The sequence below is a fragment of the Thamnophis sirtalis genome, unplaced genomic scaffold (genome assembly GCF_051295495.1).
Source record: "Thamnophis sirtalis isolate CommonGarterSnake01/CBP01778 unplaced genomic scaffold, rThaSir2_p1.2 scaffold_4, whole genome shotgun sequence".
Taxonomy (NCBI): Eukaryota; Metazoa; Chordata; class Lepidosauria; order Squamata; family Natricidae; genus Thamnophis; species Thamnophis sirtalis.
The window spans coordinates 116,393,422-116,414,162 of NW_028261384.1; the positions used below are offsets into that span (position 1 = coordinate 116,393,422).

The window sequence follows — 20,741 nt, forward strand, 5'->3', positions numbered from 1 at the left end:
AACAGTTCATTTAGTGACCATGCAAAGTTACCACAGCACTGAAAAAGGTGACTTATGACTGTTTTCAATGTCCACTGCATAAATCCCTTGGTCATGTGATCGAAATTCAGGATCTTGGCAATTGACTCATGACAATTGCAGTGTCCCAAGCTTATGTGATCCCTTTTTGAGACCTTCTGACAAGGAAAGCCAATAGGGAAGCCGTACACACTTAAGAACCGTGTTACTAACTTCACAACTGCGGTAATTCACTTTAAGGTTGTAAAATGGAGCAAAGTTCACTTAACAAATGTCTCATTTAGCAACAGAAATTTGAGGCTCAATTGTGGTCGTGAGTCGAGGTCTAGGAGGGTGGTGGTGTATTGGACATTTTTGTTGCCTTGAATAAAGGCAGGATGAAAATCAAATAAGGAAATAAGCAAGCCAGCTCCAGGAAATGCAGCACAATTCACTCATGGGTGGGATCCAGCAGCATGCTTCACTGAAAACAATGGGACAAGTTTGTAGTGATGAGCATCCACCTAATTCTTTCTGTGTAATTATGAGTCCTAAAAACCTAGAAGCGATTTTGAATATTTTCCTTTTCTTTTAATCTACAGCTTTCAGAAATGGTTCTGGAAATAATTTTACCCCTTCCCAGAAAGAAGTCAACAGGGAGTTTGGTCTCTGAGTAAGTTTTATTTGCAATTTGATAAAAGAAGGGAAGATGTGTTGGGTGGCAGCTTCCGTCCAGGGTTACAATATAGCTGCTCCTTCCCATCTGTCTGGCTGCCCCTCCCTTTGATCTGAAACAATTCAGCTGGCAGAATTGGCTGTTTATTAGCGGGTGTTTGTTCAATAATGGAGCTATCTTCCACATCTTCTGAGATGGTTGGTTTTCTGTTGGTGTTCCTGGATTCACTTTGAGGGGGAGAGAGCGCAAGAGAGGATAGGATAAGTCTGAACAAGAGTAAGCCATGTTCAAAGACAATGTGGCGTAAGAGGAAAGAGGTTGGCTAGAGTGGAAAGTCCAAGCGGATGAAAAATCAAAATGGAAAATGGAAGAGAAGTCGAAGATTTTAGGAATGATGACCAAAGCTTGGCAGGGAGTCTTCATTGGAATGGAAAGGAGGAAGAACAATGTATGCCAGTTTGACAGTAACAGGTCATGTGGAAATCCAGCCTAACAACAACAAAAATAAAATAAAATAGGAAGGACAAAGATGAGCAATACTGGCAATGTTAAGGATTGGTGTCTGATTTTACGAGGCAGCAGGAAGTCCTCTGGAGCAAAGCCACAAGGTTTGAGCATAAAAAAATCTGGTTGAGCTGGCCCGGCCTTTTCTACTCGCAAGCAAGCTTCCCATCAAAACTGGACAGACAGATGGCAAATGCCTGAAGCCCACAGAGGGGGAATCGGTAATCCATGGTGAAGACATCAGAGGCCACCCGGCCAAACTGGAGCACGATGTAGTCAGCTGCAAAACAAGGAGATGAAAGACTATTGAGGCAAAACAAAAGATCCACCTAAAACTTCATTTCTTCACTCTTTATGCTTGCCTATCTCCTAAACCTTCCTCAAAAAAAACCAACCATCTCCCAGGGCTTCCTTCCCTGATGATTGAGCACATCCAACTCTTCCCCAAGCTTATCCTGAGTTGCCTGTCTTTCATTCATACTCCTGGGGCTTGATGAAGAGCAATATGGAACCCTTCATGCATGATTTGGGGGCATGTTTTTAGCACTGGTTCACTCCGAGATGAAACTTGTGCATCTGACCTCTTACCTCAATTCGGATCAGGACTATTAGAAAGCTGAGCAGTTAACATACTGGGCTTGCCACCCACACTGAGACCTGAGCACCATGTGGCAGGGTGAGTTCCCATCTTTGCCCCAGCTCCTGAGAAGCTAGCAGTTGAAAAGCATGAAAATTTGAGTAGATAAATAGGTACCACTTCTGTGGGAAGGTAACAGCATTCCATAAAGTCATGCTGGCTCCATGAGCACAGAAATGTCGTTCGTCAGTACTGGCTCGATGCCTTTGAAATGGAGATGAGAACTGTCTCCTATATTCAGCAATGACTAGCGGAATAAAATCCACAGGGATTCCTTTTGCTTATTAGAAAATAATTTCCCCAGCACATATTGAGATTGACCAAAGCAGCCAAGAGATTCCTAGGGGAACAGTTTAGTATTGAAAAGGAGGATACTGATGCTCTCATGTTCATATTCTCCATCCAGTATAGGAGTCCTTGACATTTATTATAGAAGATAGCTGTTGTAGCTAGCTGTTGTTAATAACCTCTCACTCCCTGAATATCTTATCTTCTTCTAGGGTTTTTGAAATTGGTGGCCACTGCTGTGTTCAGTGGAAGAAAATTCTACAATTTTAATTATATACCATGTGACAATATCTGCCCTGAATCATCCACCATTAGATTTCATAGAAAGGGCGTTGGTACTTACCTGATACGCCTCTTCTAATAGACTAGAGATAGCATCCACTTATGGATTAACCATGTCTGTTCTCCGATTGGACTGAGTCTGATTAATAATTAATTAGCCACCTATATAATCCGTCTCTGTGAGTGACTCCATCCAGCTTTGCGACGAAGAACAAAGACACAGACTCCATGTGTTATCCAATCTTCAATTTTAGTAAATCATATAGTGCAAAACCAAAAAGAAAGTCCACAAGCACAAATAAGGTAACGAACAACAACATCATCAACCTTATTCCCAGGTAAGCACGGAAAAACAGTCTCCATACAGGGCGGGGCTGGATGCTATCTCCACTCTATTAGAAGAGGCGTATCAGGTAAGTACCAATGCCCTTTCTCAATAGAGCTGGAGATAGCATCCACTTATGGGACATACCCAAGCTAGTCCCCGTAGGGAGGGAAGAGAACCCTGCAGCCGAAGGCAGCGTCTGCCGAAGCGAATTTGTCCAGCTTATAATTCTGACTAAAGGGCGAGAGGGTCGCCCACACCGCCACCCTGCAAATCTCCTCCAGGGAGGCCTGGGTATTCCACGCAGCAGAAGTGGCCGTGCTTCTGGTGGAATGGGCCGTAATCCCCTGTGGGACTGGCTCCTCGTTGGAGAAATAGGCTGTGGCGATACTGTTTCTAACCCATCTACCTATGGTAGTGACCGAAACCTCCTGCCCCAGAGAGGAAGGCTGGAAAGAAACAAAGAGGTGTTCTGTCTTCCACAAATCCGTTGTCCTCTGGAGATAGGTTTGAAGGGTCCGCCGGACATCTAGCATGTGCCACTGCTCCTCTAAGAATCTCGAAGGCGAGGGACAAAAATCAGGTAATACAATTTCTTGTGCCCGATGGAACAACGAATTGACCTTGGGCAGAAGGAGGGGTCAAGCCTGAAGATCACCCTATCTTCATAAAAGGTGCACAGACCCTCCCCAATGGATAGTGCCTGGAGTTCTGATATCCTCCATGCAGATGTGATGGCAACTAAGAATGCAACTTTCAGGGAAAGAAATTGCAGAGGAATCATATCTATGGGCTCAAATGGGGTTTTCGTGAGGGAGGTGAGGACCTTAGACAAGTCCCATGTGGGATCTCTGTGTACTATAGGTGGCCTTAAATTAGAAGCCCCTTTCAAAAATTTCCTAACCGCTGGGTGTTGAGATAACGATTGGCCCCCTCCCCAGGACAACAAAGTTGACAAGGCCCCTACCTGTCGCCTAAGAGTATTGGGTGATAATCCCTTTTCCAGCCCATCCTTGAGGAACTCCAGGACTTGGGGAACCAAGGCCAAAACCAGAATTATCTTATTAGAACACCATTTACAAAACACCCGTCATGTAGTGTTATAAATACGATCCGTGGAGGGTCACCTGGACACCTGTATAATGTCTATGACCCTAGCGGAGAACCTGTCCAGTCTCAGACCTTCCCGCTCAAGCGCCAGGCAGTTAGTTGGAGCCACTGGGGGTCCGGGTGCTCCAGTGATCCCTGGCTAAGGGACGCCTGGTCTGGCGGAATCCTCCAGGGCCTCTCCACGGACAATGTCTGAAGATCCACAAACCATGGCCAACGTGACCAATGCGGGGCAATGAGTATGATCTCCGCCCTGGATGTAATGATCCTGTGCACGACCCTGGGTAATATAGCAGTTCCTGAGGTCAGGGCCAGCGGAGGGCCTCTGTCCCTTCTGCCCTGTTGTGGGGAACCTCGTGAGGAACCATGGTAGCTGGGCATTGGCTGGAGAGGCGAAGACATCCATGACCGGAACCCTGAACCGTTGCGTAATTGCCTGGAAGAGAGATCCAGGGTAGAGCGGCTGAGCTAGTCTGCCCTCACATTGTCCACCCCTGAAATGTTCAGCGAGGAGGCACAGGAGGTGAACCTCTGCCCAGCGACCCAGCTCTTCTGCCTCCCCCATCAGCTGTCTTGACCGGGTGCCCCCCTGCCTATTTACAAGGGCCTTGGCTGTAATGTTATCTGTCAGAATCTGCACAAGGGTTCCCCTTGACCATGTCTACAAAGTGGAGGAGGACAAGACAGATGGCCCTAAGCTCGAGGAGATTAATATTCAAGGCACTTTCTTCCTCTGACCACTTTCCCTGAGCCAAATGTGCGGGAAGATGGGCGCCCCAACCTGTGAGACTCGCATCAGTTGTGATCGTGATCCTGCCCTCCACCCCAAAATGACACCCTCTGTTAATCGCAGACCTCCACCAATGTAAGGAGCCACGTACCTTGCTATGCAAGGTAACTCTAGCCAGGGAAGTGCTCCTCCACCCTGCCTTACTCCTTCTAATATTGACTGCAAGGAGTGCATTTTAAAACGTCGATATATCAAGTATTTATTAAGACACTTCAAATTCAAAATAGCCCTCCAGCCCCCCAAGGACTTGGGGATAACAAACAACACAGAATAGAAACCCTGAAAACACTGTTCGACCAGCACTCGTTGGATGGCTTCAATGTCTAGAAGATGACATATGGCCAAGCTCATTAAGAACTGCCATTGCCTATTCCCCGAGACTGGAGACCTAATGAAAAAATGTGGAGGGAACGAAAGGAACTCAAGGGCCAAACCCGTCTTAACTGTAGTGATGATCCAACTGTTGGAAGTGGTGGCTTCGAAATGAATTAACTGGCCGCCAATGGGGAACCAATCTCCAGGCAGCTCAGGGCCTACGGTAGAATTGGTTCCCCCCGCCCCGAAAGGGCCGCTTGGACTGATTGCCCCGCTGTTGGCAGTATGGTTGCTGTCTGTGGCGTTGCCCAAAGCTACTCTGCTGCCTAAAGGTGGGTGGGTTATAATCCTGGTTCCTAAAGGATCCCCCGTAATCTAGTTGTCTAGCCTCCTGCGGCCTGGGATATGGCCCCGGGCGATACAGCCCCTTCTTGTAATTAGTGGGCAAGATCTTACACTTATCTTTTCTCTCTACTAGGAGAGGCGTGAGGGAATCCCCGAATAGCCCCCTCCCTTCCATGGCTCCGAGGTCAGATGCCACTTGTGCCAGAGATCAGTCTGCCGAGGCTCGCAGCCGTGGGCGTAAATGTGGCTTCCACATGCCTGCTAGGTAGGCGAGGTTCCATAGGGGATGGCAGCACAGATTGCCCCTAGATCCCTGAGGTATTAATAGACAGCATGGGACTAAATGGACCAGGCCCAGAATCCAACTGTGAGGGAGGGTTGCGGCTTGAGATGGTAGTGGGGGAATAGGAATGAGGCCCAGGCTTGGTCTGGGGGTTGGCCTCCTTGTCTGCCGATTTGGAAGCCTTCTTAGACTTGGAGCCCTTGCTGGAGGATTTAGAGTCCTTAGAGCCTTTATCATGTAGCTTATTTGCACTGCCGCTTTGGGATGAGGCAGGCAGGGCCAGGAGATCGGGGCCTCCAGCCACTGACAGCAAACCTCCCTGACTGCTTCCTTCCATGTCAGGTTGGCCTGACGCTGTGCTGTCTGCCATTGGAGGGACCGTTAGTATTCAAAATGGCGGCCACACTAAATTCCTTATTCAAATGGCGCTCGTGCCAAATTTCTCCTCCTCCAAACGGCCGCCGGCGCTCTCTCTGGGCTTCTGATGGCTCCCAGTGTGGATCAGTGTGGACACTCATGCCCTGAATCGCCGTAAGGAGCCCGGCAGCCACACAGGTACACTGCGGAATCGGCTGCTAACAGCAAGTGGGGGGGGGGGTGCTGTCCCGGGAATCGCAGCGTGCAGTGAAGGGGGTGGATTTTCAGCACGCGATCAGTTTTTCCCCCCCCTTGCACCTGTGGCTCGAGGCTGGTAGAAAACCTCAGTGAGCCTCCTTCCAATAGCCTAAGGCTCTCCTGGTCATTGATCTCCAGCCCACTCTTCGTCCCATGATTACTCACTTTTAAACAAGTTCACTAAAGAAAGATACTATCAGTACTGGATAACACGACTGTCCAGAGTGGACTGAGATGAAAAGCTGGGTGGAGTCACTCACAGAGATGGGTTATATAGGTGGCTAATTAATTATTAATCAGACTCAATTCAATCGGAGAACGGAGAGGGTTAACCCATAAGTGGATGCTATCTCCAGCTCTATTGAGAATAACCACAATTTCCAGAATTATGTGAAAGGGGCAAAACAATCTTCCAATCTATTTTCCTCATCTACAACATGGACAACTTTATACCCATTTCGTGCTCATCAACTTTATTTGTCCTCCTTCCAAGCCACAAATATTTTGAGGAAACTGCCTAATCCTTTGGTTACCAAATTCCTTTTGGTGATGGAGAGATGAAGCTATCACAACAGTTTCCATACTTTAAATGAGATTGGTTGTCCATAAGTTTCTCACAATAGTAGGGGTTCTTTTTCCTATTCAACCTCAAGAAAGAGTTTGCCTTTTTCATAACCGCTACATACTGCACCGTGTTCACTAAACTAAATACCCCAATCCTATGATCTTGTTCTTGTCAATTCTTGCCAAAACTCTAATCTCATTCATATATCTATGTGTAAAACATACTTCCTATTGCTGGTGCTTATGCTGGTATTCCTTTGTTCTAACCACCTTAAATAATTTCATATTTGGCAGAAAAACTGGCCACAATCGATTTACCTCTAAGTTAGTCTCACTAAATGGGACTTCTGCATAGCTAGCTAGCTAGCTAGCATCAGCTTGCAAAATCTTCTGCACTCTCCCAAATCTTGCCCACTACTCACGGTCGTCTTCTGAGATGATTTGGAAGTTCTTGACAGAAGCCTGTGTGACCCGCCCATGGAAGTTGAGTACGTATGACTGGGTCTCCTCGTTCCAAGCAGGCACCTTGTTCTGGAGTTTGATCAAATTTTGCATATTCCGGTTCTGGTATCGCAACAGTAAAGTTTCATGTTCCTTTAGGCAGAGAAGTACAAACATGTTTGTACCAGAATTCCTACGCTGGTTGTTTTTCTCCAAAAATAGAAGCAATAAGAATCACTCACATTTTTAGGTTGGATGCAGATCCTCTCATTCTCTGAATTCATTCCAGGAATTATCACTGTCATTTTCCGTGGACCTCTGAAACCCAAAACATTGGTCTCCTGCAAGGGGACAGGGATGACAAGTGAGAAATCTATCAACTTCTGCTTTTAATTCTGAATAACAGAATAAGAAAAAGGGACCTTGGAGGTCTTCTAGTCCAGCTCCCTGCTCAACCAGGAGACCCTATACCATTACAGACGCGGGACTGTCCAGTCTGTTCTTAAAAGCCTCCAGTGATGAAGCAGCTACAGCTTCTGGAGGCAAGTCATTCCACTGGTTAATTGTTCTCACTGTTAGAAGATTTCTCCTTAGGTCTAGATTGCTTCGAGAGAGCCGTGGTGGCACAATGGTTAGAATCCAGCACTGGATGCTAATTCAGCTCATTGCCGGGAGTTCAGCTAAAGGTTCTCCATCCTTCTGAGGTTAGTAAACGGAGGACCCAGATTGTTCGGAGCAACATGCTGACTCTGTAAACCACTTAGAAAGGGCAATAAAGCACTCTGAAGTGGTATATAAGTCTAAGTGCTATTGCTATTGCTTCTCTCTTTGATTAGTTTCCATCCATTGTTTCTTGTTCTGCCTTCAGGTGCTTTGCAGAATAGGTTGACCACCACCCGCTTCTTTGTGGCAACCCTTGACATATTGGAACACTGCCATCATGTCATCCTTGGTCTTTCTTTTCATTAAAAAATACCAAGTTGAGGAAATTAATTTTAAAAGGTGCAATATTTGAAGTGCTCTTTTTTTCCTGGTTAGAAATCTCTGAAAAAGATTATAAATTATCAATCAGCATATACTTTTATTTTATCTGGAGAAGGTCATCCTTCCTCTGATCATCTTTTAAAAAATAGCCACTTGATTTAACAAAATGAAATGTCTTTCCGTTCCAAAGTATATTGGAAAAATTGTCGAAGGATCTAACAGTTTAGTTGCCCTGCCAGGGTAATCATGGATCCATATCAAGTAAGAAAAATGCCACATAATTGGATAATGGACAAAGGGAAGGCAGAGGAAACCACATGGCTTCAAAGACCAATTTTAGAAATGCAGAATTTATCAATTTTTGAGAAAATTATATATTTGGCTAATCAGAAAATGTCACATTACCTATTGTTCCTTTGGAAAAAATAATTGGATAGGTTTAGCTAACACTAAAAATCTTTCAGGTGATATCGGATAATTACATTTTGTTTCTTCATCTTTTGATTTTTTTGTTATTACTTATTTTCTTTTTTGTGTATGATAGATTATTCATTTTTATTTTACATCATTTATCTTTGTTTTAAAACGAATTCATTAAAATTCTCCGGTACAGTAAAAAAAAAAATCAATGTTACTGAATCAAGCTACTGAGCTGTCTAGTTTAGTACAGTCTCCTTGGACTGAGTATTATAGGAGATGACCCTGAGGGAGGGGTCAAATGCAACATCAGTTTCAACTTACAACCACAATTGAGTCCAAAATTTCTGTTGCTAAGTGAGACATCTGTTAAGTGACTTTTGCCCAATTTTACGACCTCTCTTGCCTCTGTTAAATGAATCTCTGCAATTGTTACGTTAGTAACCCAGTCGTTAAGTTATCTGGCTTTCCCATTGGCTTTGTTTGTCAAAAGGTTGCAACAGGGGAGCACATAACCTTGGGACACAGCAATGATCATTAAGTATGATCCAGTTGCCAAGCTTCTGAATTTTGATCACAGGACCATGGGGATGCTACAAATGTTCTAACTCTGAAAAAATGGTCATAAATCCCTTTTTTCAGTGTCGTTGTAACTTTGAACAGTCACTAAATGAACTGCTGTAAGTTGAGGACTACATGTAGTTCAGATTCTTGCAGAGTGCTTAAGCTTGCAATAATTTTGCAATAAATAAATAAACCAATTTTGTTGTATTTAAGTACATTGACCATAAAGATTACACTTAAATCTATGTATTCATTTGAACTGCCTGGATTTCCTGATTTTTTGTGCTTGACATGTATTTTTTGGCACTTGCATCTTTCAGAATAAAGATAATTCTTCATTTATGACCACAACTTAGGACCAAACCTTCTGTTGCAAAGCAATGTGGTTATTAAGAGAGTCATGCCCAATAGTACGACGTTTTTGCTGTGTTTATTAAGCAAATATTGCTTATCAGAAGCCTCCTAGGAAGGTTGTGGTGCACATGGCAATCCTATGACCCGGGACACTTACACCATCATAATACATGCCAGTTGCTAAATGCCCAAACGCTGATCGTGTGAATGAGGGGACACTTTTTTCAGTGTCATTTTAACTTCAAATAGTTGTTAAATGAATAGTTGTGAATTGAGGGCTACCTATATATAGCAGCATATCAGTTCCTCCTTGGTCAGCTCTGTGATACTTACATAGCAAATGGCAACTAACTCTTGACGTAGGTGGGCAGTTTCTGGAACAAAAGGTTTTTTTTCTGGATTGATTCCATTGTCAAACACAGTGAATTTGGTCCCAAGCATATTAGATCTAGAAATCAAGCAAAAAAGGGTTGTTTACTTTAAGCATCTTAGAGCCTGCCATATTACCTTGTGCCACGCCCTCACGTTAATTGAGAACCCAAAGCTAGGATGAAAACTACATATTAGCACCCACAAAGTATATTAAAAAAAACAAAGCAAGTACACCAAAAGATTCTAGAAACTGTAGTGTTGTTATAAACAAAATTCCTCAACAAGGAAACTCTGTCTTAACTATGGAAGAAAGCTTGATAATGAAAAAAGTACATAATAGAGTACAGGAACTATACTCTCCAAAATCAGTCCTTTATATTTAGGTCTCCCCTCAAATTAGGATAGGGTATCTGGGAAAGTTTTCAGGAATGTGCTTTTTACATTATGCTCTAAATCTTTTCTAGCTCTTTTCAGGTACACCCCAGGGCAGTGTTTCTCAACCTTGTTAACTTGAAGATATGTGAGCTTCAATTTTCAGAATTTTTGGTAGTTGAAGTCCACACATCTTCAAGCTGCCAAGGTTGAGAAACACTGCTCCAGGGTCTTCATGTGCTTCTCACTTCAACATCAGATGCATAGAACAACATTGTAACTGTAAATGCTAAACTTGCAAATGGGAAACCTAAACTTCTCCTCATGGGAAAACACCCTCCCTCAGCTAGGAAACAAAGAATCCTTGGCCATTCCCTTTTTTTCCAGTCAAATCATTTCAGCTTATACTGAGAATGAAAAGGACCAAGTAATGAATTTCACACACACACATATATATTCCCATGTCTGATATATAGAGAATTATGACACCTTGAGGACATCAAGTACAAGGGAAGAACTATTGGTTTACATGGTGTTATTTTTCTACTGAAAACTGTACAGAAACTTTGCCTCTATTAGAAAGTCATAGATAGGAGAAAGGTGGGCATCTTCAGTCACATAAGAACCATCTTTTACAATTTATTATTATATTTTCTGGTGCTTCTTAATGTCAGTCTGAGTGGCTGTGCTATTGTTCCCATTCTAAATCCTGACAGTTACGTACTGTACTTAGCTTCTCAAATATACGGATGATAACATCAATAGGGAGTATACCTATGAATTGTTTGTCTTTTCTGGATCCTGAAACGAAATTAGCAGCTAACTGGCTTTCAGGGAATGTTATTGAAAAAAGGAAGCAGAGGAGATTAAGCATCAAAGCCTCCGAGGATTCTGTCTTCTGCAATTTGGAAGTGAAGAAAAATTAACAACTAAAAGGAAGAGCCCAGGGGGAAGTCTCCCTTCTCCTTATCTTATTCTATTCTTTGTGGATTAAAAGTGTTTTTAATGGCTATTGACAGTTAGCTATGGGATTGTATTACAGTTTGGAGAGAGCCATTTACCTGCAATCAGAAAAGACGGTTCCACCACAAAAGCGCGTAGGACAAAATCGCGCTCGACAAAAGCGCGCTGTGACGTCATCACAGCGCGACGAAAAAGTTCGAAAAATGTAAAAATAAAGCGAAAACCTTACCCTAAGCCCCCCAAACCTAACCCTAAACCTAACCCTAAACCTAACTCTTAACCTAACCCTAAACCTAACCCTAAACCTAACCGTTAAAGTAATGAAAAACCTAACGCTAACCCTTAACCTAACCCTAACGCTAACGCTAACGCTCTAAAGCTAACCCTAACCCTTAACCTAACCCTAACCCTAACCCTAAACCTAACCCTTACCTTTATGTGAATCGGCTTGCTTTAATTTAATTTTTATTAATTTTTATTAATTTTTATTTGAATTTTTCGATCTTTTTCGTCGCGCTGTGATGACGTCAAAGGCGCGATTTTGTCGATCGCGCTTTTGTCGTCCGTGCTTTTGACGGGTCACGGAAAAGACTACATTGGCTAGTGAAGTATAATCTTTACTGTCATTGTACTTAAATACAAGGAAATTGGTTTGAAGAAAATAATAACAACAACAACAACAACAACAACAACAGAGGGAAATCCTTCTTCTTCTATTTTAACTATTTTTTGTGGATTTAAAGTGCTTTGAAAAGAAAAGTGGTAGGGGAGTGAGAGAGGCAGCCAGAGTATGACCTTGGATTCAGGAAGAGGCTTTGAGGCTGTGGTTAGGGAGTTGCTGCTTTTGCAACGTTGTTTTGACTGCAACCATCTACAGCTGTGGACTGGATTGGATTAATTTTAAAATTGAGCAACAGAATCTGGAAGATCCTAAATTTGCAACTAAATGTGGTATAACACAAAAATTTAAAAAATATGTTAAAATAGTTAAAACTTGAATAATGGAGATTTGGATGTATGACAAATTATTTGTGCTGTCGAAAACTGCGCATGAAACATTGATTGATAAAGGAAAGCTAGGAAATCAAAGGGATCATACAGAACAAGAAAAAGGAGAAGAGGGGGTAAAAGTGAAAACAAATAAGGTACAGGGAGATAATGTGGAAAAAAAGAAAATAAAATGCAGATAGAAGGTTTCACTGGGATTTACAGTCAAAAAGGAAAAGTAGATAAAGGGGGGGGGGAATCATCCAAAAAAGAAACAAAATAGTAAGGAAAGGAGGTGACCAGGGAAAACCCTGGAGGAAGTTACTAGAATAATAAAAGTAAATACGCTGAAGAAAAGTTACAACAACAACAAAAATAGGGGAAAGAAAGTAAAGGAAAGGGGGAGAAAATAATAACAAATAATAATTAATATTTTAATTAAATAATTAAATAAAATAATTAAAGCTGGGATTTTTGGGGGCCCAAGAGAAATTGGTTAAAAGGGGAAGAAAGAAGAGACTAAAGAGAATAGTAGTAAGGTTGTTATTGTTACGTAACTAATTAAGAAACAGAAATGATAGTATATTGTTAATAGTAGAAAAAAATTGAAACAAATGCTTTCTATGCTTAAATTGAATTAGAGGATGCATGCTATTTATAGAAAAATATACCATTGGAGAAAATAAGAAATGAAAATTTGATGTAATTCTGAAGGGGCAATTAAACATATTGTTTATGTATTAAGAAAAAATAACTATAAAGATGGAAAATAAAGGAAGAGAATAATTTGGCTGAAAGTGAAAACAAAACTATAATGTAAAAAGGACTATGTAATTGAGAGGATTTAAACATAAATCTTGAATGGGGAAAAAATTGTTGGTCCTTTCTGGCTGAAAAAAATATTGAGTTTCATAGCTTCTCTGAATGCAACACAATAAAACTTCACCGGAATCATTTTTCAAAATTTCTGTCTTGGATTACTATTGAGTCCTTGACTTATGACTGTAATGGAGATGCCCAACACAATTTTACAACCTGTTTTGTGGCAATCATTAATAGCAAACCTGCAGTTTGCTATGACACTGCAAAGGTCAGACATGCAAACATTGGTCGCAAAGTTACTTGTTCATCATTGTTGTAACTTTGAATGGTGGTTGCCCATGACAATCACTAAGTGAGGTCTACCTATTTTGGAGAGTAATGTCACTGAATGGTCTGCTAGGAAATACATGGTTTTGGCCCAGTGTGGCTATTATGCAAGGGTATTAATGATGTCAAAATGGTGGATGCAACTGGTGAACAAAGCTGCACCCTTCTTTAATGCGCACCACATTTCAACAGCCTAGTCACCCTTTTATTTCAATGACAGTGACCCTCCGTCCACCATTTTGAAGAAGCAACCGTAACATGTTCTCAAATATTTGTGTTCACTGATGCCAAAGGTCTAACTTATCCTGCTTCAGAACTTATCTACATTATCCCATAAATAAAATACTGGGGTAACATGCACTTGACGTACTAAAGATCTTAGAGCTTCTAATGCTTGGCAAAGTGATAGAGTACTAGATTTTAACTTCCACAATCCCCCACCCTAGTCAGGAATTCTGGGAATTCATTCAACACTTCTGGAGAATATCCATTGGAAAAACCTCAACTATTGGATGTAGATCTACTTGCTACTCACACCTGCTTTTAATAGGCTCCAAACTAAACACACCTGACTTTTCCAATGAAGTTTTCACCACCTCGTGAAAGATCAATTGGATCTAAAGAAATAAGGTAATTTGAAGTCTTGCTTTTTTTCCTCTTCCTTCCAGACATGAGGAACCGCTGAAAGAGAAGACCAAATTATCAATGAGATTCATTCCTAGTTGCCTTTTTAATTGCCATCACTGCTGTTTCAATGTATTGAACAGTCAAAGAGAACAAAGATGCAAATTGTCATAATAGCAAATTCATTTTTATAGAACTATCTTTTGCTCAGATTGGGTTTGTACACCATAAAAAACATAGTTTTCTCAGCTTGATTTATTTTATTGTGTGAACACCGCTCTGGGGTTTTTCCGTAGTAGCCTTCCCGAAGCAGGGTGTCCTCCAAATATATGGACTCTAATTTGGCTATCCATGACAATTCTGAGAGCTGAAGTCTACCCTAAATATGTTTCAGTGGGAACAAAAGGTCCCTTCTGTTTTTGACAGGATTCAGACAATCCACCTGCTTCCTGAAAGTAAGTTCAAATGAGATTGCAGCATGAAATTAAGATGAATCAAAATATTTTAATATCAGCCTCGATAAGGTGATAAAAGGCAGTACAGATGAAGACTCTCTCAAGTGAATGGCTTCAAAAATACATCCATGTTTTTTTATAAAATAAAATAAAATAGAAGCATTTTGACACCTTCATATTTTTCAACTTCAAGTTGACTTTTCCAGTCATGTACTGAACAGGTCCCATCCTATTAGCTCTTTCAAAATCAGTCAAGGATGGCTAGATATTGCCACCTTCTATGACTGGCAACCATTACAAGAGTAAATGAACTCAGCATTATTAGTATCACAGCATCATTGCTAGTGTTGTGAGCTTCTAGCTAATGCATTGTCACTTCAAGTATATAAGACTGATCAGTCTTTAAGGAATTGTAGGCACTTTCAAAGATCAAATAAATATGAAGGATACCTTGAAAGACATATTGTTCTGATATTTAGCTATTTCTGATAGACCTGACACTATGTGTGCAAGCTGAATCCTTTACACAGCATCTAGCAAAGAATATTTTTAAAATATTAAAATTATACACTGCTAGTCCTCACTTAACAATAGTAAATGGGACCAGAATATCTGTTGCTAAACAATACAGTCATAAAGTAAGACATTATATGAATCATGCCACTTAACAATGGCAATTTTGGCAGTCCCCGGTTACCATCGTTAAGCAAATCCCCATAAGTTGTTAAGTGAGGTCCTCAATGATAGCAACTTCTGACTCTCTGCCAGCTTCCCTGCTAACTCTGCTTGTGGAAAACTGGAAGGTCGTAAATAACAATTATGTTAGGGTGGGATGCTGTAATGGTCAGAAATCTGGGCTGGTTGCCAAGCATCAGATCATGATTGTATAATTATGGGGATGCTGGAACTTGGAGGACAGGTCATAAGTACCAACTCTTCAGCACCATTGTAAGCTTAAACTGAATGAGTGGTTGTTAACTGAGGACCACTTGTGCAATGGGATGTAATGCATGCTTCTTGTAAAGGGGATCACAATACTGGGTTTTTTTTTCAATTGGTTTTTTGGGGGGACTGCATCTCCAAACAGTGATTAGCTGAATTTTTCCTCTTTCTGGGATAAGAATCACATATTTTCAATTGCATGTGTGTATGTGTGTAAGTGTGTGTGCTTAAACACAGCATCATTTTTTGCTTCCTGGTACCTTCTTCCCATTTTCCATCTCAAGGTGCAAGTAGTAGAAAGGGAAGATGCCCTTGTCCATCCCTTTCCGGTCTCGTGTGATGCGACACTGGATTATGTGGCCCTGAGGGGCAGGTTGCAGAACAAATTCCTCGATGTCATCCATTTTGAGAGACAAGGGAGTGCTTGGTTCCTCGTTTGGAGACTGCCAGGGAGAAGAAGAGGTAAACTGTAATAAAATCTGAGAGGAGGTTTACAGTACAACCCACTTGCTTTTCCACCCATAAAATATCAAGTATTGCAAATTTATGGGAACCCTCCCTGCTCTCTAAGGATTAAATGTTGGTAAAAGAAACTCTCATTTTCTGCTTTCTACTGAAGGGGTCAAAATACATGGTGAAAATACATGCAAAGACAGAGAAACAGTAAGGAGGAGACACATGGGTAGGAAGAAATGTCTTCAAGGAAAATCAATCAGAAGAAAATCCCTTTCTGTTAAGTAATGATAAATGTGCATTAGATGAAATCATAAATAATTCCCAAGGGGTCTTTAAAACACATCCGGTTTTTACTTTAGCCCCTTACCGCAGATAAGTCAATTTCTTCTTGAATGTACATGACACTCCTGAGAATGTCTTGATCGTCATCCTTGAATGCTTCATCATTATCATTATCATCATCCTCATCATCCTCATCATCCTCAACATTTTCTTCCTCTTCTTCACTCGGGCTCCTCCGTCCATTAGTGAGAGACCCTGGAAAAATCAAGAAGAATTGCAATGGTTACATGAGGAAAGTGATCTTTTCTTTTTGCCCTTTCTCGTTTTTAATTCCATCCCAATAGATTATGAGTTTCAAGAGAGTAGTCCTAACTCCTGATGTTTGTTTTCTTGTTTGAGAACATATGAATCCAGGTTCCCAAATTTTGATTATTTGTTTGTATTTAAATGCTTTTCGTTGTCAGTACAATTTCTAAATGGTTTAAAGCCCAGAGTTTAAAACTATAAAGTCACAACAAATTGAAACATTAAAACCAGGGCAAGAACAATTGCAAAAAAAAAAAAGATCTTATTTTCTAAAAACATGTCACATCCTAGACATAAACTGTTTCCATTTCTCCACTCAGGACGCTGTTTATAGGGCATTGCATGCCAAAACAACTACACAGTTTCCCCCATATACCACTATTCTGCTAAACACCTAATCCCCACAATATTGTCCTATACCTAAAGATAGTTATCCATGTAGTAGGGTTGTATTGCTATTATCCTTCTCATCTTCTCATCTTTCTCTTCTTTCCTACTACCTTCTCCTATTGGTATCTTATGATTTATCACTTGTTTGTATCTTATGATTTATTATGGTATCTTATGATTTGTGATGTATAACTGATCATAACTGAATTCTCAGTGAGAATTCATGCACTGGAGGCAAATTCCTTGCATTCCCAATCATACATGGCCTATTCCTATCACATTTGGAAGAGAACTGAAGTTCCAAAGTAACAAGATGCAACAAACTTCCAAAGCAAAGTAGAGCCATGTTTGATCTGTGCCCAGATCATCCCTTTCCAGCCACTATTCCCACCCCTGCAGAAAAACCACTAACCTCTGTGTCTCAGCATCCATTCACGGGGCTTCTTCATAGGTGAAGGGGGTACAGTCAACTCCTGGGAGTATTCCCCCTCACTTTCAGAGTTGCTTTGGAGCATATCGATGTTATGCATGTCCCCAATGGCTTTTTTGGACTCTGTAGACTTTGGGACTTCTTTGGGAAGATCATTTTTCAAAACTAAATTAAATAAGATGTGAAATATGTCACTTCTGTCTGGATTAGTCTGAGATGATTACCTTACTCCTCATATATATATAAATATATATAAAAAAGAGAAAGGCATCCCTGATTATTTTACTCTACTGGTTGTTGCTGACTATAGAGGTCAATGCTCACTCCATTTCAAGGCCATTGAACCAGTGCTGTCTGAAGACATTGCCGCCATCATGTGGCAGCATGACGTCATGGAGGGCTGTTACCTTCCCACCGAAGTGGTACTTTCATGTTTTCAAACTGCTAGGTTGGCAGGAGCTGGGGCAAGGACAGGAGCTCGCTTCATCACATGGTGTTCACATTTTGAACCTGGGTTGCCAGATTTCCTGCCAATGAGCCCAGAGTCTTAACTGCTGAGCCACTGTGCCACCTCCTACACATATTCATATATGTATAGTTTTAAATAAATATCTTCTTTCCCCACTACAATTAGAGAATCTATGAAAGGTATCCATTGTTGCATTTTCACTCTCAGGAATCAATATTGTACATGATACTGTAAAATCTTAGCATTTGGAGATATTATCCAACTGCCCACTTAGTGAAGACCACAAATTGCAGTATCTCCAAGAAAAGATTTTGCATTGAAGCATCAACAAAGAGAATACCACCATGTCTCTTGATAACTGGCTCCATTGTTTAACTATTCTTCCTAGTATTTCCTCTTGCTACAATTTAAGATAATTCCTTTCAAAAACACAAGTTTTCTGCACCTATTTATTTGTAACAGGAAGCATAGACTACCAACATTCATGCTTATTTCATTTCATACCTGTATAGTTTATTTTCCCCAATCCCCCTGGATTCTTTCTTAATCTCGTATCTCAGAAGTCTCACCTTCCATATCCATGACGACTGATGGAAACTTCTCTACTGGGGTTAACCTTTCCTTTTTTGATTTGGTGGATTGGGATACATGCTCAGGAACCTCATCTTCCATACCCTCCATGGGAGATGGAATGTCATGTCTCGGGGATAAACTTTCTCTCTTTGATCTGGCAGTCTGGCCATGCCGTTTAGTACTTGGTCGTCCTGTAGATGATCAAAGATGACATCATATCCAAGGGAGAAATTATTAAGTCTCAGGGTCAAAACAAGAATAGAGGAAAGAAACCTTTTGGTGGTCAGAAACCACCGGTATTTTTGGACTGATGTAGATGTAAACTGGAAATTAAACAAGTCACCAACATGGCAATCCTGGAAAGAGTTCCACCCATAATTTTATTATATATCCCCCCACAAACAGTTCTGCTTTTGAATAAATAGATATTCAATGAATTAAAAAAGTTGTAATATTTAAAACACTGATATGAAGGGAATTTTGGAGGGGGGAATACTGGATACTATTGTCTTCCTTTTGTAATGCAATCTTCCTTTTCCTACCATTTTTTCCATCTTTTTTCATGTAGCAGAATCAAATGTGTGGGGAGAAATACCTATAACAATGTTTCTCAACTTCAATCATTTTAATATGTGTGGACTTCAACTCCAAGAATTCCCCAGTCAGTTTGGCTGGAGAAATTTGGGAATTGTTCACACATATTAAAATGGACAAGGCTGAGAAGTGTTGACCTGTATATAGTATCTTCTGATGACTAATATTAAGAGCTGTTCGGAGGGACCATCCTTATTATAGCTATGGATAGTCTATCTGAAATCAAACTTAGTCATGATTAATTTAACTCCTACTAGTTATGAACTGGTTCTACATTAAATCTGGAGCAAGCTTAAAAGCAGAATTTAACAATTAACAAATAATTTAATAATTAACAATTAAATCCTAGAGCTGATATCTTTGAAATTTGCTAATCCAGGGAGAATTCATCACTAGCCTCCCTTCCCAGTTCCTGCTAAAAAGGAAGAACTAAAATAGAAAGAAGCAAAAAGCACAGCAGCTCTGGAAAACCTCTATGGTTCCTAAAAAACTTGGAAATTTAGGCGAGGAACATTGAGACAGAGGTCCATTAGTACCATCATCCATAGCAGCATATCCGTTACATTGTTTCCACTTTTGGTTACCCCAGTTCATGAAGAAGGAATTCATTCCTAGTCTGTGCATACGAGGTTGACATGTTGACTCAACTTTGTTGCCTGGCAACCATGTGCCTCATTCCAAAGGCAGTCACTTAGCAACAGAGAATGACATCATAGCAATCTCAGCGATCCCTCCCTTCCCTTGGCCTCACCTTCTTTTTTTTTGACCTGCCAGCCATTCTTGGGAATGGATTCATTCTTGTTGATAGGCTGGGTTTCTTCCAAAATGGCCACCTCCAGCTCTGCTTCATCAAAAAAATCTGCTCAGGGAGGTGAAAAGAAAGACAGGTACTAAGAAGTACACCAATAAATGGTGTGAGGATCCATGGTCATTTCTGACAAAGCACAGTGCCGACTACACCTGGTAACCTCCTTCAATATAACCTCTTTCAGATGGGCTGGATTATAATCCAATATATTTTGAAATGTCAACATAGATATTATGATAGGCTTCACATGCAGTACCAATTTGATACACAAACATTTTAAACAATGATTCCTTGTATTTACTTATTCATTCATTCATTTATTTGATTTATATGGTCCCCTGACATATTTTACTCTATGGACTGAAGGTGATAACGCAGGAACTAACAATTCTCAGGCCAGAGTAATTATGTTAATATCGAAGAGGAATCTCCTATTCTCAAGGCTGAGAAATGAGCAACTGAAAATCAGCACTGAAAAGAAGAATACAGAATAACAGAGTTGGAAGGGACCATGGAGGTCTTCTAGTCCAAGCCTCTTATGACCAATTCTCAAACTTATGATCATTGCAGTATCACAACAGTCACATAATCACATTTTGGGTACTTGACAACTGGCATGTTTTTACAATGTTGCAGTGTTCCGGGGTCTTGCGAGCTCATTTGCAACCTTCCTAGGGAGCTTCTGACATGTAAACTCAATGGGGAAGGCAGATTCGCTTAACAACTGCACGATTCACTTTACAAGTGTAGTGATTCCGTTAACAACCATGATAAAAAGGCCGTAAAATGGGGCATGGTTCATTTAACAACTGTCTTGCTTAGCAACATAAATTTTGGGCTCAATTGTAGTCATAGGCCTGTTGACCTAAAAGGATGGAAAGAAAAGATCTAGAATTTAAATTCTGGGACTGACCTTTGTATAAAGCTCAATTGTTGTATTTTTCAAAATATCTTTTTTTTTTGTCTGCAACATGGCAACTAAAGTAGTGTTGCTGAAGCTGTGAAAGTTCTCTGTTAGCTATTTATAAAATTAAGAAGTTGAGTTGCTGGAGAACTGGAATGTATTTTCATCCCTGGC

At 40.8% G+C, this 20,741-nt stretch overlaps 1 protein-coding gene across 3 annotated transcripts in view; it reads right to left on the reverse strand.

Annotated features, from left to right (window-relative positions):
- Positions 1-658: 658 nt before the first annotated feature.
- Positions 659-20,741, reverse strand: part of TULP2 (TUB like protein 2) — a 45,683-nt gene continuing 25,600 nt past the window's right edge. For all 3 annotated transcript variants that reach the window (XM_014053287.2, XM_014053288.2, XM_087713845.1), the window contains 10 exons: positions 19,607-19,714; positions 18,258-18,452; positions 17,202-17,384; positions 16,179-16,348; positions 15,616-15,798; positions 13,903-14,015; positions 9,825-9,939; positions 7,415-7,513; positions 7,154-7,325; positions 659-1,457 (listed from right to left, as the gene is read on the reverse strand). In XM_014053287.2, coding sequence (XP_013908762.2) covers positions 1,324-1,457; positions 7,154-7,325; positions 7,415-7,513; positions 9,825-9,939; positions 13,903-14,015; positions 15,616-15,798; positions 16,179-16,348; positions 17,202-17,384; positions 18,258-18,452; positions 19,607-19,714 — 1,472 coding nt within the window. In that variant the 3' untranslated portion in view covers positions 659-1,323. The remainder of the gene's footprint in view (positions 1,458-7,153; positions 7,326-7,414; positions 7,514-9,824; positions 9,940-13,902; positions 14,016-15,615; positions 15,799-16,178; positions 16,349-17,201; positions 17,385-18,257; positions 18,453-19,606; positions 19,715-20,741) is intronic.